At 43.2% G+C, this 20,070-nt stretch overlaps 1 protein-coding gene across 3 annotated transcripts in view; it reads right to left on the bottom strand.

Annotated features, from left to right (window-relative positions):
• LOC137358744 (vitamin D3 receptor-like) overlaps positions 1 to 20,070 on the bottom strand; it is a 199,181-nt gene that overhangs the window by 23,084 nt on the left and 156,027 nt on the right. For all 3 annotated transcript variants that reach the window (XM_068025042.1, XM_068025040.1, XM_068025041.1), the window contains 2 exons: positions 7,091 to 7,242; positions 1,806 to 1,922 (listed from right to left, as the gene is read on the bottom strand). In XM_068025042.1, the coding sequence (XP_067881143.1) occupies positions 1,806 to 1,922; positions 7,091 to 7,242 (269 nt within the window). The remainder of the gene's footprint in view (positions 1 to 1,805; positions 1,923 to 7,090; positions 7,243 to 20,070) is intronic.

Genomic DNA, 20,070 nt, shown 5'->3' with positions numbered 1-20,070 from the left:
TTATGCATACTCTCTGTTTTCTGCCAGCCAGTCAATCTTCTATCCATGCTAATATGTTCCCCACTACACCATGAACACCTGCACAATAACCTTCTATGTGGCACCTTGTCAAATGCCTTCTGGAAATCCAAGTACAGTACATTAACGGGCTCCCCTTTATCCACAGCGCATGTTACTCCTTCAAAGAACTCCAATAAATTGGTTAAACATGATTTCCCTTTCACAGAACCATGCTGACTATTCCCGATTACCTTGAGTTTTTTTAAGTCACCAGCTATAACCTCCTTAATGATCGATTCTAACACCATCCCCATGACAAACGTCAAGCTAACTGGTCTATAGTTACCTGTTTTCTGCCTCCCCCCCTTCTTTAGAGGGGTTATATTTGCTACTTTCCAGTCTGATGGAACTATTACAGAATCTAGTGAATTTTGAAAAATTAACACCAACGCATCTACTACCTCATTAGCCACCTCTTTTTAAGACTCTAGGATGAAGTCCATCAGGACCCAGGGGCTTGTCAGCCCACAGCTCCATCAGTTTGCTCAGTACCGCTTCCCTGGTGATTGGAATTTCACCAAGTTCCTCTCTTCCTTCCACCTCCTGAATTACAGCTATTACTGGAACGTTTTTTGTATTCTCTATATTGAAGACAGAAGCAAAATATTTGTTCATTTCATCCACCATTTCCTTATTATCTACTATTAACTCCCCATTCTCACTCTCTAGAGGACCAATACTCACTTTACTTACTGTTTTGCTTTCTAAATACCTGTAGAAATTCTTGCTATCAGTTTTTACATTTCTGGCTAGCTTCCTCTCATACACTAACTTTTTCTCCTGATTAACTTTTTAGTCATTCTCTGCCGTTCTTTATATTCTGACCAATCATCTGATCTGCCACTCATCTTTGTGCAATTATATGCTTTTGCCTCAAGTTTGAGGCTTTCCTTAATTTCTTTAGTTAACCACAGCTGGTGGGTCCTCCCCTTAGAATTTTTCTTTATAGTATGAATATACTTATTCTGAGTATTCTGAAATATCCCTTTGAATGTCTGTCACTGCTTCTCTATTGATCTATCTCCTAGCCTAGTAACCCAGTTCACTTCAGCTAGCCCAGCTTTCATGCCCACATAGTTGCCCTCATTTAAGTTTAAGATACTAGTCTCAGACCCACTCTTCTCTATTTCAAACGGGATGTAAAATTCAATCATATTGTGGTTGCTGCTACCTAGTTGTGCCTTCTACAGAAGGCCCACCGAATTTAGTGCCAATCAACAGGCTGGTTCAGGCACCCCGTCTGAAATCTAATTCACACCTGAAAACCAAGCCACCCTATGAATTTAGCCCCTTGATAGCCACCCCTCCATCCTTGCTGCCGACCCCCCCGTCCCCCTGCAAGACCCTTCCTGTCCTGACCTACCTGAGGCCTGGCTTTTCTATTACATGAAGTCAAGGCATTGATGGGAGTAAGTATTGGAAGAGGCCGATGCGATCTGAGTTTAATATTTCATCCAATCATAAGATAGCACCTCTGACAATAAGACACATGTAATGCACTAGAGTTTCAATCTAGATTATGGGCTCAAGTCCTACAATCAGGGGCAAGACCCAACAGAGCCAAGATGACAGTTTACTTCTGTGCCTGATCAGAAAATTCAGTACAGACTAGGGAGCAGCACAAATGGTCTGTATGAATCACTAAGTCACCAGGGGAAGTCGGCCCTGCTTTCCATACTATTCCCATATTATGCATTCATAGTGGCATTTTTGGTTTGTTACTGGAGCATCGCTGCCGTTCTTACCAGGTGAGAGGATGCAGATGGCCATCAGAAGTACATGTTCTGGTTCGTGCAAATGCAGATTCTTCAGGCCAGCCTGAAATTTTATCAGTGGCTCCAGCAACTCCAGGGAATGGCCAGCTAGAAAGAATACAAGAGGAAAGTGAAAATCTCTCTCGATACATATTCTTTATTTAAAAAAAACTTCTGGCTGAAAACCAGAAAGTTACATTTATTGGGCAGAAAATCAGAAAAGCAATGTTACAAGTAAACCATCAATTTGTACTTGGTGTTTCTTTCTCCTTCATTCTTTTGATTTTAGATTAGGAGACTGAAATAACCCAAAATAAATTATCATAAAAGGAGCTACAATTATTTTTTGTTCTGGCAGATGCCCAAGAGTGATAGATACATGTGCACACAAAATGGCATCACGATGATGTAGATTATCATAATCCTCTGTTCCAATGTCCCACAAAATCCCATTGCATCAGCTTATTTTGACCTGAGATGAAGTGAAACTCAGACCACAATATTTACCTGGAGTTGGGGAAGGAGCTTGGGTGTGTGTCTGAGACTGGGAAACCCAGAAATGCCAGGAGCACAGAGGTCCTGCTGAATTTAACAGCAGGAGCTCATTAGAGTTGTTTTACTCCATTTCCCACCCAGCAGCCAGTCAGATTGAGAGGCTGGTTGGCTGCCGGGCAGGAAGGTTAGGGGTTGGTGTGGGGGGCTCAGAGCATCGTAGCAAGGAAGAAGGAAGAGATCACAGGAGGGGGAGGGAAGACACTAAAGAACGTGGGGAGGGGGAGATCACAGCTGAAGGTTTGCTTCAGGGGCCGGGGGGGAAGCACTCCTACACCTGACCTACAAGCAGTGCTGGAAATCCACTTCCGGATCTGGCAACTCCTGTCTCTCTTCAACTGCTGGGATTCCCAAGCAACGTACCCTCTATATTTTTTTTAAGTGCTCAGCTGATTCGTTTAAGTGTGTGGATCCTTTAAATTCTTTTGCACGGCGGCGCACAAGCGGTAACGTAAAGGGACCGTCTTGTGCAAACCCTGCATGGGAACCTTTGGGTTGCTAGGCAGCAGCACAGCTTAGATGGAACAGTATTCCCAAGTCCTGGGAAACTAGACCCACAGCCATTAAATTCTTATGACTCTCAAAATTTGAGGAATGGAGACTTATTTAAATATTATGATCACTGGAACTGGAACGAGACCAACCCTGCCGTGGTTAAATCAGAAGTAGTTCACAGTGGGTTAGGGTTTCACATTTTTACCAATTTAACCCCCCACCCCACACTCCTCCTTTCAGTCATGGGCAGGGGGTTTCAAATACTACCCCCCCCCGCCCCCCTAACCACTCCCCATCGCCAACTATCAAACCCCTCATCTCAAACCTACACCCTTACAGGCCTGAGGGGAAAGGCAGGTAATTCACTTTTTTTCATTAAGCTTCTTCACACATCATTGGAGTTCACCAAAGCTGCAGCAATTCAGAAGGCAGACATTGGTAGAGGAGACAGGCAGACCTGCCAAAAAATTGTTTGCACATAGCAGTCAAATCTAGAGAGCAACACTCAGTAAAAGTGTGAGGAGTACTCCACATGGCAGCCTCAGAAATAACAATCAGAAGTGCCTAGGATGCCATCTTAAAATGGGTGGAAATGACTGAACTTGCCCCCTAGGTTTCTTCCCTACAATATGGTAGCATTATCGAATACAAGCCCTTGCTCACTTAGCTATCAATGCTCGGCTACTGGTTTGCCTTCAGTCTTCAAACCACATGAAAACCATCTCACAACTTCTGAAATTGCTTCATATGGCACACAGTGAACATAGTTTCTCATCTGGTGGAAGACAGGAACTTTGGGTAGGAATGCTGAGTGAATCCCAAGGGCTTTTCCAGTGAGAATATCAAACCAATACAACCTATAAAGGCTTTTAGTTCACTATTCCTTTAAGATCTGCTGCAAAAACCAGTGGGACAGGGCTGGAAAGCCTAGGCCTCAATTTCACACATCAGAACATTGGCAACATTAACTTGTGAAGTACTAAATTAAGGTATGAATTGGGAATTATTGACAATGCCATACAGGTTGCTTAAAACAGGATACCAATCATGACCCTATAATAAACCAAACTCCAGCAGGTCATGAAAAAAACTCAGCAGCCACAACAGGAAGGCAAACAGAGCTGAGTTGAACAGATACTGTAGAACATGTGGGACATCACATGAGATAACACTGACTGATTTGTAGAACATCTCCGCACATTTTCCAATAATGTGATAACTATTAGTGGGTGGTATAGAGGAACTAATCAAAAGCAGGTCATCCTGATCTAATAGTTGTCATCTTTCAATAACCAGTCTATGAATCGGAATGTGTCTGGGATCAGATGCGGCACAGGCGGCGCAGTGGTTAGCACCGCAGCCTCACAGCTCCAGCGACCCGGGTTCAATTCTGGGTACTGCCTGTGTGGAGTTTGCAAGTTCTCCCTGTGTCTGCGTGGGTTTTCTCCGGGTGCTCTAGTTTCCTCCCACATGCCAAAAGACTTGCAGGTTGATAGGTAAATTGGCCATTATAAATTGCCCCTAGTATAGGTAGGTGGTAGGGGAATATAGGGACAGGTGAGGATGTGGTAGGAATATGGGATTAGTGTAGGATTAGTACAAATGGGTGGTTAATGGTCGGCACAGACCCGGTGGGCCGCAGGGCCTGTTTCAGTGCTGTATCTCTAAATCAAAATCAAATCAAAAAATCAGATGCAGAGAGGAGCTACCTCTTGCAAAGCATTGCGATCCTGTCTCCAATTATTTCCATGATTTTGGGAACACAGTTTGCAGGACTAATAAAGGAATTACTTTTGTTCTACCTCCTTATACCTTTTAACCACCTGTGGATACAGGGGAAAAAGAGGAACTTCATATATAAATCCCTGTGCCTAAGGAAAGAAAAGATTGTTTAGCATCTAGTCTCAAACAGCCAGCATCTTATAGCAGAAACATAGCAGCTAGTTGTTGTCAAGGCAAACAGGTCTGTCCTATAGATGCCCCATGCCTGAAGTTGTCCTGAACTATCTCTTGGTAGATTTTTCACTCATGAGGATGAACAATGAGGCAACTAAGAGCATCTGCTGCTATGCTGCCTACCCCAAATGAGATGTGCAACCATGATAAAGCCCATGAACAATAATTCTATGTTCTATCTGAAGGAAGAGTTCCACTCTGGGACTAGGGACCTCTTGTGCTGATGCATGTGGGTTTGAGCAATTTTTGTTAAGTATTTGCATATTTGCAGCTTGACCTAAAAAATAAACTTTAAGCAATTAGTCATTATCCTTCTCAGGAAGGTCCTGTTGACAATTGCCTGCAGAGAGACAGGGATGTTTAAAGTTGGTTGTGTGTCTCGTCTTCTCCCCTGTGGTTGGGATCATGTTTTTTGCTGTGCGTTCGAGGAATTGAATCAGCATGCAATTTGCATGGTGTCATATTTGCCCGGGTTTTATCAAATACCCTTCTCCATTGGAGTCTGTGGATATCTCAGAAGGGCCTCCCAATGAAAATGGCATAGATACAGTCATACTCATTCATGCAGAATGGGTTACCCCAGCCCCTACAATGATTGGAGGGTAAGAGTACAGAGCCAGGTGACTGTGGTTTGGGAGACCTCCCAATTTTTGTTTTGGGTGATATTAATGCTTTGCTTGTTTATCATGCAGCATACCCAGTGCTTACTAGTATAACTGGATTGTCTCAGAAGTACTATCCCATGTGGAGCTAGGACTTTCAAGATGAGCGGTGCCTGCTTGAAGAGATGGTGGGGAGGTATGTTACTTCACTTACTTCCATGGTACTTGGAAAGATTGGTGTAATCTGTTCTTGATTTACATAGAATTCAGTGCCAAGGAACATAGGAGTGTCCAGTAGAGTCCTCAATACAGTATTAACAATTCCTCTGCCCTGGCTTCTGCTAATAAATGTTCTGCAATGGCCAACTGAGCATGGCTGGATTTCTTAGGCTTACTGAATAATGCAGAAAGCTGCATTCATTCTGTATAAGCACCTATTATGACCCCAAGACAAACTGGAAAGTTGTGATATTGCATTCAGGGGACAAGCATTGACGACATGATTATAAATGTTTGCGATCATGCATTTGCTATTACATTTCGCACAGTATTTAAAGCCTTTAGCAGACATGCTGATCCAACTATAGTGGCTTTTACTTTGCAGGCAACTTATTGCATGGATCAATGCTAAAAGGTGTATCATACAGCCCCACAGTACAGCTGGGGCAAAATCTACAGAGTGTAAAATTCTCATTTTAGCAGAGCCATTTTTATGCTACCACTGGCATGTTTTTGCCAGTTATATTTGTTCTCTGTGAGGAAAGACTTCCACCTATTGGTACTTTTAGTGCAATCAGAGACTCTTTCTTTTAGAACAGATTTATGATCGTGCTACAAGTAATGATCAGAGCAAACCTCCTGCCACATGGAACACAGGATTGAGCACTGATATCATGTCAGGTTTCCACCCCTTTGCGCTGCACAGGAATTTCTTGGGAGATGGGGGGAGGGGGAAGGCGGTAGTGAAGAAATGGTTATGCGGCATAAGATCCAACCCACAGAACTGTTGAGGGGTGGGGGGGGTGGTGGGGGGTTCTGGGTGGAGGTGGTTGTCCATTTAGAGTAGCACCTAGAAGTGTGCCTTAAGCCGTGTGCCTAGCCCCACTCGGATTGGATGTTTCAAGTGGGGCCTGGTACCACCTGTTGGAGCCACAGAAAAGAAAAGTACCTTCTGCTGTAAATGTAGGAGGATTGCGGCCAAAGGCTTTCACAGCCAGCAGCCCTTAGCGCTGGAAATCAGGCACCATAATGTTTGTGCGCTCATCTTGATAAGGACAACTAATTTTCTGAAGGTTTGTTACCTAGTGCCAACTGAAATAGCGACAGAAAAAAACAAGACAGGCCAGATTAAATTAACAGAATATTTGATATTCCATTTAATTAATCTAACCTACTTCTGTAAAAGAGACTAGAGACTTTGTATTAAAATTCTGACAATGAGAGGTTAAATGCCAGTAGCACATAATCTTTCGCTAAGGGGAAGTGAACTAGCACAACGGTGCAGTTCCTCGGCCTTTACACAATATAGGAAGAGACCATGGGTGGCACCGTGTATCTCCAACGTCATTGTGAGTCCACAGCATGTGGTTTTCCCAGAACCTATAAAGCTAGATTGCACTTGCACGTGGACGATGTAGAATGAATAGGGTTTTGTTTCCTTTTATTGCTTACCTTTGGTGACGTCACTTAGACTATATTTGAATTCATTATTTCCACAGTTCCAGGACATATCCTCCAACGTGAAAGACTCGTTTGATCGTAGCATAATAATTTCAATTGCACTTGACTTCAGAAGGCAAATTTGGTCATCCGCAGACAACTCCCTGCAGATTGAAGAAGTTCTCTTCTTAGTAAATATTTCCGCATCAGCACTTTTGTTGTAAGTTAATTTTTATTGATATTTATCCAATGATGGGCGTATATCCCCAGTGTATTTCTCCAATATTAGGTCCCACATCTCTGCCACTTAGGGAAGGTGGTCATTTTGTTTCCTCTGTCAATGTCCTCCTTGATTAAATGGCCCCCCATTTGATTTTCTGTCTCTCCCCCCACTAGATCCCCACCTTTCAGAGAAATGGTGTGATCTCTAACTGACACAGCTCAGGGCTGGAATAGGAGAGTGTGGGCAGTGGAGGGGTGGCAGTCAAACCGGAAACCTTGCACCTTTTGCTTGTGTGGGTTACTGTTCCATTGTGCAGCATTACCACAACATAAAGCATGGCTAACTGACCCAAACCCAACCAGACCCGATGACACGTGTTGGGTTCGGGTCGGGTCAGGTCGGATCTCTCTTCTGGGACCGGCATGCAGGTTCGGGTCGGGCTGGGCTGGACACGGACACAATGCTGCCTTGCTCAGGGAGGGAACCTCTGCACAATTCTGCAAGAATAGCCTGCTGCCGGAACGGAGGATCACAACATTTGGACAAGGTATGTTTGATATAATTAACTTTATTACGGTAGTTGGGTCAGGCGTGGGGAAAAAAATCAAAGGACTCAGGCCTGGGTCGGTTTCGGGTTGGATGTGGTCAAGTCGGGCCCGGGTCAGGTTTCAATTTCATACCCGAGCAGGCCTTTACCACAACACCACCACCTCTTTTTTCATCCCATTTCATTCGGCAACAATGGCTTGCCCATCAGAAACATAGATACAAAAATACCAAACTTAATGCACATATAAAGTTGAAATTAATTTGTGGTATGGAATGGAGCCATACAGACCAGCAAGGCCCCAGGTCAGCTCCTCTGTTGAATTATCTCAACTGTGATAACAGTAGGGGTGCTACAATTAGTCTCTGTGCCCATGGACCAGGGAGGAGAAAAATCAGTCTGAGCCCCTCTGCTGGAAAGTGTGTGGAATAGCAGGGGAGGACAGGATCAGGCTTGGCCATGATGTTGCCACAGTCAATTAATTTGGTGCTACTTGCTATCAAGGGTCACTCATGATGTATGTTCAATTTGGTGAGGAGCTGAAGCACTGTCAGTGGCAGCAGAACTGTACCGCAGTAAAAGTCACTCCCCTTAGGGAGCAGGGAAGTTTTACAGTTATAAAAGAGGCCCAATCAGTGCTCATGAAACCATTTAAATGCTGGAAGAAAGGGAAAAGGAGAGCTCGAGGTGGACAGGACACTGTGGTTATTTTTTTGCCTGCTCTTTCACAGTTATTATAAAATAAAAGTGGCAGCAAAGCGAAGTTAGAAGTTGGGAATTCTGTGGTCAGCTTTTGCAAATTCAGGAAAAATATAGATTTTAAGTCGGCCTTCTTGCAATCATCACTAATGCGGCAAATAGCAGCTAATTCTTGCGCTCATATAACTCTCATATGATACTGTATGCCAGGTATAATTCTAAAAGATTGAGCAAATTATGATCATTTGCAAAATGTGATTGCATCCAGTGAATAGATTGTAATCTGCTAACATACATATATGACCAATGCTGGTTTCGTTTTTTTTAAAAAACGGGGGTGAGGAATTATTTTGCTCATTGAGGTGGGGGAATCAACAACAGATCCCTCTCTCATTTCACTGTCAATTCAAACATAGTCAACATCAGAATCGTTTGCTTCCCTGCAACAAGGTGATGTTTTATATTTCTCACATCAGCCATTCTGGAGATCTGTTATTGCTAAATTGCAGGCAGTTTTGTGTACTGACCAGCACCCAGTAAGGAATGAGCATGAAACAGGCCACATTTATTTCAAGTTGTGCCCATACAACAACAACTTACACTGTATTATATTTTTAATGCAGAAAAGCATCCAAAGACACATCTTAAAAGGCGAGAAGAATGGACACCGAGCACGAGTTAGGAGAGATAACCTACGGTTTAGTTTAAATGATAGATTTTAAGGAGACTTTTGCAAGTGGTGTTGTTGCACTCAAGTACTAATGGTGCTGTGAAGAGAGTGGTGATACACAGTAGACAAGAGTGGAAGATCTGAACTGGGATTTAGGGATGCAGGAGGTTGCAGAGATATGGCAAAAGAGGGTGGAGTGGTCAAACGTGTTGAAGGCTGTGGAGAAGTTGGGGAAAACAAAAAGGAATACACTGAGTTTGTTGTCACAGAGGATGTCACTGGTGACTTTGTCTAAAGTGTTCTTGGTACTGTGGGTGGAATGGAAACAAGACTGCAGGAATTACAACAGGCAATGATAGGACAGGTGAGCACAGACCTAGCTTACAATATTTGAGGACCTTAAAGAGGAAAAGGTTAGGGTTAGGGCAGTAGTTGTAGAGGGTGGAGGGGTCAAGGTGGGCGTTTTAAAGAGGGGTTATGAAGACAATTTTGAAAGGGAGCATCAATACACTTGGAAGTAGAACCATCAGTATCAGCTATCATGTACTCAAGGAGAGGTAACTGAGTGATCAAGGATTGGATTGGTAAGGAGTCAAGGGAACAGGAGCTGGATGTCATGGAGAAATGAGAACCTACATGGTTCAAGGCTAGGCAGAACGTGAGGAAGATTTTGAGGACAAAAGAAATTAATGAGCTCTTCACAGTTGATATTCGAGATGAGGGTGGACAGGAGACAGAATAGAGGCTGTTAATGGTGAAACAACTCAGGATGATTCCAGAGTAGTAAGGTAACCAGTAGAGAGGGGAGCTTCACCCCACTGAGTTAAACCAAGTTTCAGAGATGGAATAAATAAATAACTTGCAGTTAGAGGCACTTTTTGACTTTCCAAAGTGCTTGACTACCAATGAAGTAAAGGCATTGCTGTTACATAGGAAATTGTGGCAGACAATTTGCGCATAGCAAGGTCCCAAAATAGCAAATGAGTTGAGTGATCAATAAATCTGCTTTTGATGCTGGTAGTTGAGCAAAAAAGTTCTTCTTTCAATAGTGCCATTAGATCTTTTATAGTCACCTGAATATGCAAACAGGATCAGAGTTTAGTGTTTCATACAAATGATTGTACCTCTGATGATGCAGCACTCCCTTAGTACTGAAATGAAGAATCAGACTAAGTTATATGCTCAAGTCCTGAGTGGGGCTTGGACCCATAACCTTCTGACTCAAAGGCAGGAATGCCAACTAACTCAGCTAAACTGATGCTTAAGAAAAAAGATGTGAAAAGAATGCGTGATGATCCAACATGCCAATCAGTTCTCCCCTGGCAACTCCCTAGCACATTCATTATATTCAACAAAGCTTTTTGAAATAATTCGGCAAGATGACAATTATAGAGTCATAGACAGCACAGAAACAGGCCCTTCGGCCCATCGTGTCCATGCTGGCCATCAAGCACCTAACTATTCTCGTCCCATTTTCCAGCACTTGGCCCGTAGCCTTGTATGCTATGGCGTTTCAAGTGCACATCTAAATACTTCTTAAATGTTGTGAGGGTTCCTGCCTCTACCACCACTTCAGGCAGTTCATATGTCCAGAATCCAGTGCCTACCATGAGAAACAAGAAACATCTGTGATTAATTGGAAACCAGGAGATCACTCATATGACAGAAGTGATAATGATGTAAGACAAAAACAGAAAATAACTCAAGAAATGAGGGACGTATGTCAGAGCCAGAAATGTGTAAATGATTGCAGCAGAATAGCAGAGGTCTGGAGCATGGAAAAGCGGCAGGTTTCCTTCCCTAAAAAACATAAGTGAACTAGTTGGATTTTTATAACAGTCTAACAGTTTCATGATAACTTTTACAGATGCCAGCTTTTTGTTTCCAGTTTTTTTTGCACTGAAATCAAATCCTCAACTTGCTATGGTGGGGTTTAAACTGTGGATTATTAGTCCAAGCCTCCACATTGTAGTGTTCGATACTTCAAAGTTTCATCAGCCACATGATTGATAACTATGTAGTGGTAGGATCTATACAAGACAGCTTGCATTGTGCTAGATGTGCATGTCCATTGCTGCATATCAAGCTGGTCAAAAACTTCTTTCTCCAGGTGCTTGTGCAAGACACTTTGCAAAAGGGACACTTCTGCTATGATGTTAACATCCCCCTTCAAAGTATTGATAGGCATGTCACTGTAGTCATAAGAACATAAGGAACAGGAGCAGGAGTAGACCATATGGTCCCTCAAGCTGCTCCGCCATTCAATTCCACTTTCCCACCTGCTCCCCATATCCCTTAATTCCCTGAGAGATCAAAAATCTGTCGATCTCAGCCTTGAATATACTCAACGATGGAGCATCCACAACCCACTGGGGTAGAGAATTCCAAAGATTCACAACCTTCTGAGTGAAGAAATTTCTCTTCATCTCAGTCCTAAATGATCGACCCCTTATCCTGAGACTGTGCCCCCATGTTCTAAATTCACCAGACAGGGGAAACAATCTCTCTGTGTATACCCTGTCAAGCCCCTTCAGTATCTTGCATGTTTCAATGAGATCACCTCTCATTCTTCTAAACACCAGAGAATATAGACCCAATTTACTCAGCCTCTTGTCAAAGGGCAACCCTCTCATCTAATGAACCTTCACTGTACCGCCTCCAAGGCAAGTATATCCTTCCTTAGATATGGAGACCAAAACTGTGCACAGTACTCCAGGTGTGCTCCCATGAAAACCCTGTACAAGTGTAGGTAATACTTTCATGTTCATGTATTCCACCCCCCCTTACAATAAAGGTCAACATGCCATTTGCCTAATTGCTTGCTGTACCTGCATGCTAACTTTTTGTGTTCCTTGAACAAGTACACCCAAGCTCACCTCCACGGCATGAGAAAGGGGCTAAAAAAGGTGACCTAAACGTTGTCTGCTTCACCTACCCAAGCCAGTTTACTGCGACGGACGGGGATTCCATTACAGCAGTCGAATAACAAGTGTAAAGAAGACAAAGGTAACACTGCTTACCATTGGCACGTGAAATGTGCAAACACTCAAGGACTATGCCAGAGCAGACAGACCAGAGAGATGCAGAACCCTGGTTGGGAGAGAACTTGCCAACATCCACATAGCTGCATTAAGTGAGACTCATCTAGCTGATGAAGGCAAATTACAGAAGCTGGAGCTTGATACACCTTCTTTTGGAGTGATTGCAGTAGTGAAGAGTATCATGAAGCAGGAGTAGGGCTTGCCATCAAGTCCAACCTAGTCCCCAAACTTGCCAGCCTTCCAAAAGGCACGTGACCGACTCATGACATTAAGACTTACCCTCACAGGGAAAAACTATGCCAACATTGTCAGTGCTTATGCACCTATGATGACAAATCCTGAAGATGTGAAAGATAAATTTTATGAAAAGCTAGAATCTTTGATTGCTGCAATGCCAAGATCAGGCAAACTCATCATCCTCGGGATTTCAACGCCAGAGTTGGCACATACTATCAGACCTAGGAGAGAGAGTGATCGGGACAAATGGAGTTGGCAACAGCAGCGGCCTTCTTCTGCTGAAGACATGTGCAGAGCATGAACGCCTCATTACCAACACCGTATTCCGTCTGCCAAACCGAAACAAAATATCCTGTATGCACTCTCCCTCTAAGCACTGGCATCTAACTGACTACATTATTGTCAGAAGGAAGGACAGGCAGGATGTTAGAGTGACCAAAGCCACGTGTGGAGCAGATTGTTGGACTGACCACAGACCCATTGTCTCAAAGCTGCACATCCATATTCAGCCCAAGAGACGGCCCCAGGGGAAAAAAGTCAATTAGAGACTCAACATCTTAAGACTCAAAATGGATACGGTGATGCAAAACTTCAGAGAAGATTTGGTCTGCCAGCTAGATGGTCCTAAATTTGTCTCTCACAACATCTCTTCAGAGACCTGGTGCACTCTACTGCCCTAGAACGTCTGGGACCCACCACCTGTAAGCACCAGGGCTGTTTTGATGAAAACAATGAGGAGATTCCGACCCCGTTGGATGAAAAACACCATCTGCTTAGAGCTTACCACAACGACCGTTCATTTACTTCAAAGAAAGCCACCTTCAACAACATCTGTAAAGTCATCCAATCAAAGCTTAGAGAGATGCAAGATCGCTGGCTAAGCAAAAAGGCAGGAGCAATACAATCATACACAGACAGAAACAATACTAAACACTTCTATGATGCTCTGAAGACAATCTACGATCAGCAGGCTTCTGGAAATTCTCCTCTCCTTGGCGTTGATGGAACCACACTGATTACAGACAAGATCAAAATCCTGTAGAGATGGGCAGAACATTTTAACAATGTTCTGAATCGGTCCTCAACAATCAATGCTGAGGCAATTTCCTGCTTGCCCTAAATTGAAATCAACATGCCACTTGCTGACAGCCCCAACAAAGCTGAGATCATGAAAGCAATCAGTCTCCTGCCCGTGCGGGGCAAGGCACCAGAGTCAGATGCAATACCAGGTGAAATATACAAGACAGGAAGCACAATACCCACTGACAAACTCACCAAACCGTTGCACATAATGTGGAACCAGGAAACCATTCCTCAGGAATTCAAAGATGCAGCAATTGTCCACGTTTACAAAAGGAAGGAAAATTGTCGAGCTTGTGACAACCATCGAAGAATCTCCCTGCCGTGCATTGCTGGGAAAATACTTGCAAGAGTCCCGCTAAACATCTCGAACAGGACCTTCTACCAGAGAGCCAATACGGCTTCAGAGAAGGTCGTGGTATAGTTGATGTAGTGTTTGCTGCATGTCAGCTTCAGGAGAAATGCCAAGAGTAGGACTGCAACTTGTACTCAACTTTTGTTGATCTGACTAAAGCCTTTGACACAGTTAGCCGTGAGGGCTATGGAAGAGCATGGCAAAATGTGGCTGTCCAGAAAAATTCATCATTATGGCAATTCCACAACAGCATGCTTGCTTGTGCCCTGGAAAGTGGAGAGTCTTCAGACACCTTCCCGTCACAAACAGAGTGAAGCAGGGTTGGCTCCTACCCTGTTCAGCATGATGTTATCTGCCATGCTTTCTGAAGCATTCTGTGTTAGCGAAAGTGGCATCCACATTAGATATCGCACAGACGGCAAAGTCTTTAATTTGAGAATACAAGCCAATATTAAAGTGCGTGAAGCTGTGGTTCGTGACTTTCTTTTCATTGATGACTGTGCCCGAAATGCTTTTTCAGGACAAGAAATGCAACATAGCATGGAATGCTTCTCATTTGCATGTGATAACTTCAGTCTCACCATCAGCACTAAAAAGACTGCAGTCATGTACCAACCTGCCCCGCAAAAGCAGTTTATGAAGCCAGCTATTACAGTCAATGGTCAAAGGCTTGAAGCAGTTGACAGATTTATCTACCTCAGCAGCACCCTCTCCAGAACAGTTCATATTGACGACGAAGTCATTAATTTAGATTGTAAATAGCTGAAGCCCCAGCACTGATCCTTGTGGCACTCCACTAGTAACAGCACGTCAACTTGAAAATGCCCCCTTTATCTCTACTCTTTGCTTCCTTACCGTTAATCAATCCTCCATCCATGCTAATATATTACCCCCCACTCCATCAGCCCTTATCTTGCATATTAACCTTTCATGTGGTACCTTATTGAATGCCTTTTGGAAATCCAAGTATACTACGTCTACTGGCTCTCCTTTATCTACCCTACTGGTTAGATCCCCAAGAAACTCAAATAAATTTGTCAAGCATGATTTCCTTTTCGTAAAACCAAGTTGACTTTGTCTGATCAGATTATGGTTTTCTAAGTGTATTGTTAAGATTTCCTTAATAGATACCAGCACTTTGCCGACAACTGATGTCAGGCTAACTGGCCTGTAGTTCTCTGTTTTCTTTCTCCCTCCATTCTTGAATAGCAGTGTTACATTTGCTAACTTTCAATGCGCTGGGACCATTCTAAAATCTAGGTAATTTTGGCAAATCATAACCAGCGCATCCACGATCACCACAGCTACCTCTTTTAGAATCTTAGGATGTAGGCCATCAGGTCCTGGGGATTTAGAGAGACTTAAGTTTCTATAATACTTTTTCTCTGCTGATATTAATTACCTTAAGTTCCTCACTCTTATTGGCCCCTTGGTTACCCTCTATTTCTGGTATATAATGGGTTGAATTTTACGCCACCCCAGTGGGTCGGATGGTGGTGTGGGGGCGGCGTAAAATTAAGTGGGAGGCTCCGCACCCGCCTCCAGTCAACTTTACGGCAGTCGATGGGGCGGGGAACAGCCCGCACGCCTGCCCGAGGCCAATCAAGGCCCTTAAGTGGCCACTTAACAGCCAGTTAAGGGCCCTCTCCCACCTCCATGGGTACTTCACCCGCATCCCAACCCACCTCGGGACCCAAGACGCACCCCACCCCCCAAAACGACCACTCCAGCCTCACCAGGGAAGGACCGATCCCCTTAATGAGGCAAGCCCAACTTACCTTGTCTCCAAGCTCCATGGCGTCGGCTGGGCTGCAATCCCAGCAGCGGCCACCACTCCCGGTGGTGATGTTGGGACTAAGAGCTGCCAGCCCGCTGATTGGCCAGCATCTCACTGAGGCGGGACCTCCTCCCTCAAGTGGGTGGAAGTCTCGCCTTGGGACAATGAAAGCTTGCGGACCCATAAAATACGGGACGCCATCGGCTTTTACGTTGGTGGCAAATTCCAGTCCGCCTAAGGTAAAATCCAGCCCAATGTGTCTTCTACTGTGAAGACAGACACAAAATATTTGTTCAACTTCTCTGCTACTTCCTCATTCCCCATTATAATTTCTCCTGTCTCTGCCTCTAAGGGATCAATGTTTACTTTAGCTACTCTTTTTATATACTTGCAAAAGCTTTTACAATAAGTTTTTATATTCATGGCTAGTTTACTCTCATTCTATTTATTTCCTTTTTATCAACTTTTTGGTCATCCTTTGCTGGTTTCTAAAACTCTCCCAATTCTCAGGCTTACTACTATTCTTCACAACATTATAAGCCTCATGTTTTAATCTATGATCCTTAACTTCCCTAGTAAGCCATGTATCCATGATCGATCTTTCTTGTTGACTTTTTGTTTATTGGACTGTATTTTTGTTGAACATTTTGAACCATTGCTTTAAATATTTCCCACTGTTTATTTACCACCATATCTTTTAGTCTATTTACCCAATCAACTTTGCCAGTGCTCCCCTTATACCAATGGCTTTGTTAGGATTCTCGCTTTGGACTCAAATATGTCACTGTCAAACTTAATATAGAATTCGATTGCATTATGATCACTTTTTCCCAGAGGACCTTTTACCATGAGATTACTAACTAACCTTGACGCATTACATAATACTAGATCTAAAGTAGCTTTGTCCCTAGTTGTTCATGAAAGCATTCTACAAACTCATCTTCCAGACCTTTGCCAATTGATGTGTCCAGTCTATATGAAGGTTAAAGACCCCCATGATTATTACATTGCCTTTGCTAAAGGCTTCAATTATTTCTTACTTAATGTGCTGTCCAATGGTATAACTACAGTTAGGGGGCCGATAAACTGCTCCCACCAGTGTTTCTGACCCTTGTTATTCCTAATCTCCACCCATTCTTATTCTACTTCCTCATCTTTTGAGCCAAGATCCTTTCTTACTACTGTCCTTATGTCACCCTTTATTATTAGGGCTACTCCTCCTCCTTTTCCATTCTGCCTGTCTTTTTGAAATGTTTGGAATATTTATTTCTGAATGTTGGTCACCTTGCAACCACGTCTCTGTAATGGTGATTATATCAAACCCATTTATCTCTACTTGTGCCACTAGGTTGCCTAGCTTGTTATGAATGCTTTGTGTAAAGAGCCTTTAAATTAATTTTTTTACCACTATTCTTTGCATGGACCTTATTCACTGATGCACGATTACCATTAGACTCTCTGTCCCTTCCTGTCCCACTCTGCTTGTCTTTACCCAAATCGCTACACTGCTCTATTGCCTTGACTTTTCTTTTTAGATTTCTAAATCTTCCTTCACCTGATTAATGGGATTAATGCAGGATTAGTATAAATGGGTGGTTGATGGTCGGCGCGGACTCGGTGGGCCGAAGGGCCTGTTTCAGTGCTGGATCTCTCTATGACTCTTAAATGCCCTCTTAAGTGGCCGAGCAAGTCACTCAGTTGTATCAAATTGTTACAAAGTCAATAGCGGTTCAAGAAGATGGCTTACCACCACCTTCTCAAGGGCAAGTAGGGATGGGCAATAAATGCTGTCCTAGCCAGTGATGCCCACATCCATGAACAAATAAAAAAAAATTACGTCCCACCGGTAATCTCATTATTCAACTGAAGCACACAAGGTCCCCAGACAAATCCACCAGCTCAATTATCATTTACAAAAAGAGTCACAATACTTTCAGAAACACCTGGGACAGACACAGTTATGATGCCACCATGTTTACTGATTTACCATTAGCTAAGAGATGCAATGTGGAGTCCACATCTGTCCAGTGAAATGGTTCATTAAGATCTTTTAGCTGCACAGGACATTCAATTAGCTTTTGAAATGTCCATGCAGATGCCCCCTTATTACAGTCTGGCTAATGTTAACTCGCTATAGTGCTCTCACGAGACCCCAAGTGTGTCCTCACAGTTTTACTGAAACTTGTCAGTCATTGGCACTAACCCAGAAAAACCTCTAATGACTATAAAATGACAACAGACTTTAACCAATGGAAAAATGATTTAGACCCATTTTTGCATAATTGCATGCCCTCATTGAGGAATGCAATCCACTGATCTTGTTTTATCTCCCCAATGATCCTCCTGGTTCATGACATGGTGCATCATAATCCACCTTTGCAACAGCTCAAGTGCTCTGAAGTATGATTTTAAAAGCTCTCCTCTTTCTCCTAAAAGCTCTCCTTCCCTTTGATGTTATTGTAACATAACCCTATTTAGTAGATGTGCGGCTAACAGGATGTTACTGCAGCTTGTTTATGATTTCAGTTGCAGAAGCTGAGCAGAACCAGCGCTATGGTTCGTCTTATAGCTGAGTACCTTGGCTGAATGATTTGCAACATAGAGGTCATCAGCCAGTCCAATTTGGCAGTCATGTTGGTCTTGAGAGCATCCCCCTTGACAAAGGTGGTGACTGACCATTGGTTTGAAGTTTTCCAACAATGCCAAATAATATAACTGGTGAGTAATGGGTATTTCAAATTATTCATAACTATGAAAATCAATTCCCATGGCCCTCTCTACCCCTTGCCAATGCTATTAAACTGGTGAATTTTGGAAAGAAAGCAAAGAGAACCATTGCCAGAGCAAATTGCAGCACCACTGAAGTTCCAGGAGTGACCTATTTCATTAATCCTTAAGGAGATACTAGTGCGAGGGCAACCACAGATGCATTTACAGTCTTGAGGGTCATCCAATGCTCAGGACCACACAGCTTCTGATGAATGTGCAATGGATCTTGGAAGCCAAGGCCTTTGCTCAGGAAAAGTCAGCCAAGCACACCACAGTTTCCAATGTAAATATTTTCACTGGCCAATGATGAGAGCCATGCCCCAGGTCCTGTTTGTATATCTTTCCAAGGGCCCTCCAACGACTTAGTAACCATGAAATCTTCAATAGGGTCACTGACCATTCCACAGGTTTTATGATGGGCAATGGCATGGATCCATTCCTGGGAAAGGAAAAATGTCTGATCCCAGGTTCATATGATTCAGAGTTGTTTTTCCTTATTCATTTATCGGATGTGGGTGTCACTGGCAAAGCCAGCATTTATTGTCCATCAGAAGGTGGTGGTGAGCTGCCACCACCACTGTAATTCTAGGGGGCAAAAGAGAGACCAGACCTTGGAGAGAAATCCTTAATCTTCCTTGATGGAATTATCTGAGGGAGGTTCAAGTTGTTGACCGATAGGTAGGAAGAATGAAGAATGGCAATATATAATAAAGGATACAATTCTAAAGGGGGTGCAGGAGCAGAGGGGCCTGGGAGTATATGTGTACAACCAAAGGATACCAATTTAAAGTGACTGGCAAAAGAACCAACGGTGACATGAGGAAACGATTTTTACGCAGTGAGTAGTTAGGATCTGGAATGCACTGCCTGAGAGTGTGGTGGAGGCAGATTCAATCACGGCTTTCAAGAAGGTATTAGATAATTATTGGGTGATTTTAATATGCATATAGACTGGATTAATCATATTGGCAAGGGCAGCCTCGAGGGAGAGTTTATTGAATGTATTACAGATTGTTTTTTGGAGCAATATGTTGTGGAACCAACCAGGGAGCAGGCTATTCGAGATTTGGTATTGGGTAATGAGGTGGGATTAATTAATGATCTCATAGGGAAGAGTGATCATCGCATGCTAGAATTTCAAATTCAGTTTGAGGACGAGAAACTGGAGTGCCACACTAGCGTTCTGGAGTTAAACAAAGGTAATTACGTAGGCATGAGGACAGATTTGGCCCTAGCGGACTGGGCAGGAAGAGTAAAGGGTAGGACAGTCGATGAGCAGTGGTAGATGTTTAAGGAGATATTCAATTCCTCCCAACTAAAATATATTCCAGAGAGGAAGGAAGATTGTAAGAGGGGGACAAAACATCCATGGCTAAGCAAGGAAGTTAAGGATAACATAAAGATAAAAACTAAGGCATACCATATTGCAAAGGCCAGTGGCAGGCTGGAAGATTGGAAAATTTTTAAAGATCAACAAAGGGTTACTAAAAAAAGTAATAAAAAGAGCAAAGGTAAATTATGAAAGAAAACTGGCGCAAAATATAAAAACGGATAGCAAAAGCTTCTATAAGTATATAAAAGGGAAGAGAGTAGC

This window comes from Heterodontus francisci, chromosome X (assembly GCF_036365525.1).
Source record: "Heterodontus francisci isolate sHetFra1 chromosome X, sHetFra1.hap1, whole genome shotgun sequence".
Lineage (NCBI taxonomy): Eukaryota > Metazoa > Chordata > Chondrichthyes > Heterodontiformes > Heterodontidae > Heterodontus > Heterodontus francisci.
This window is presented reverse-complemented; position numbering and strand designations above follow the sequence as displayed.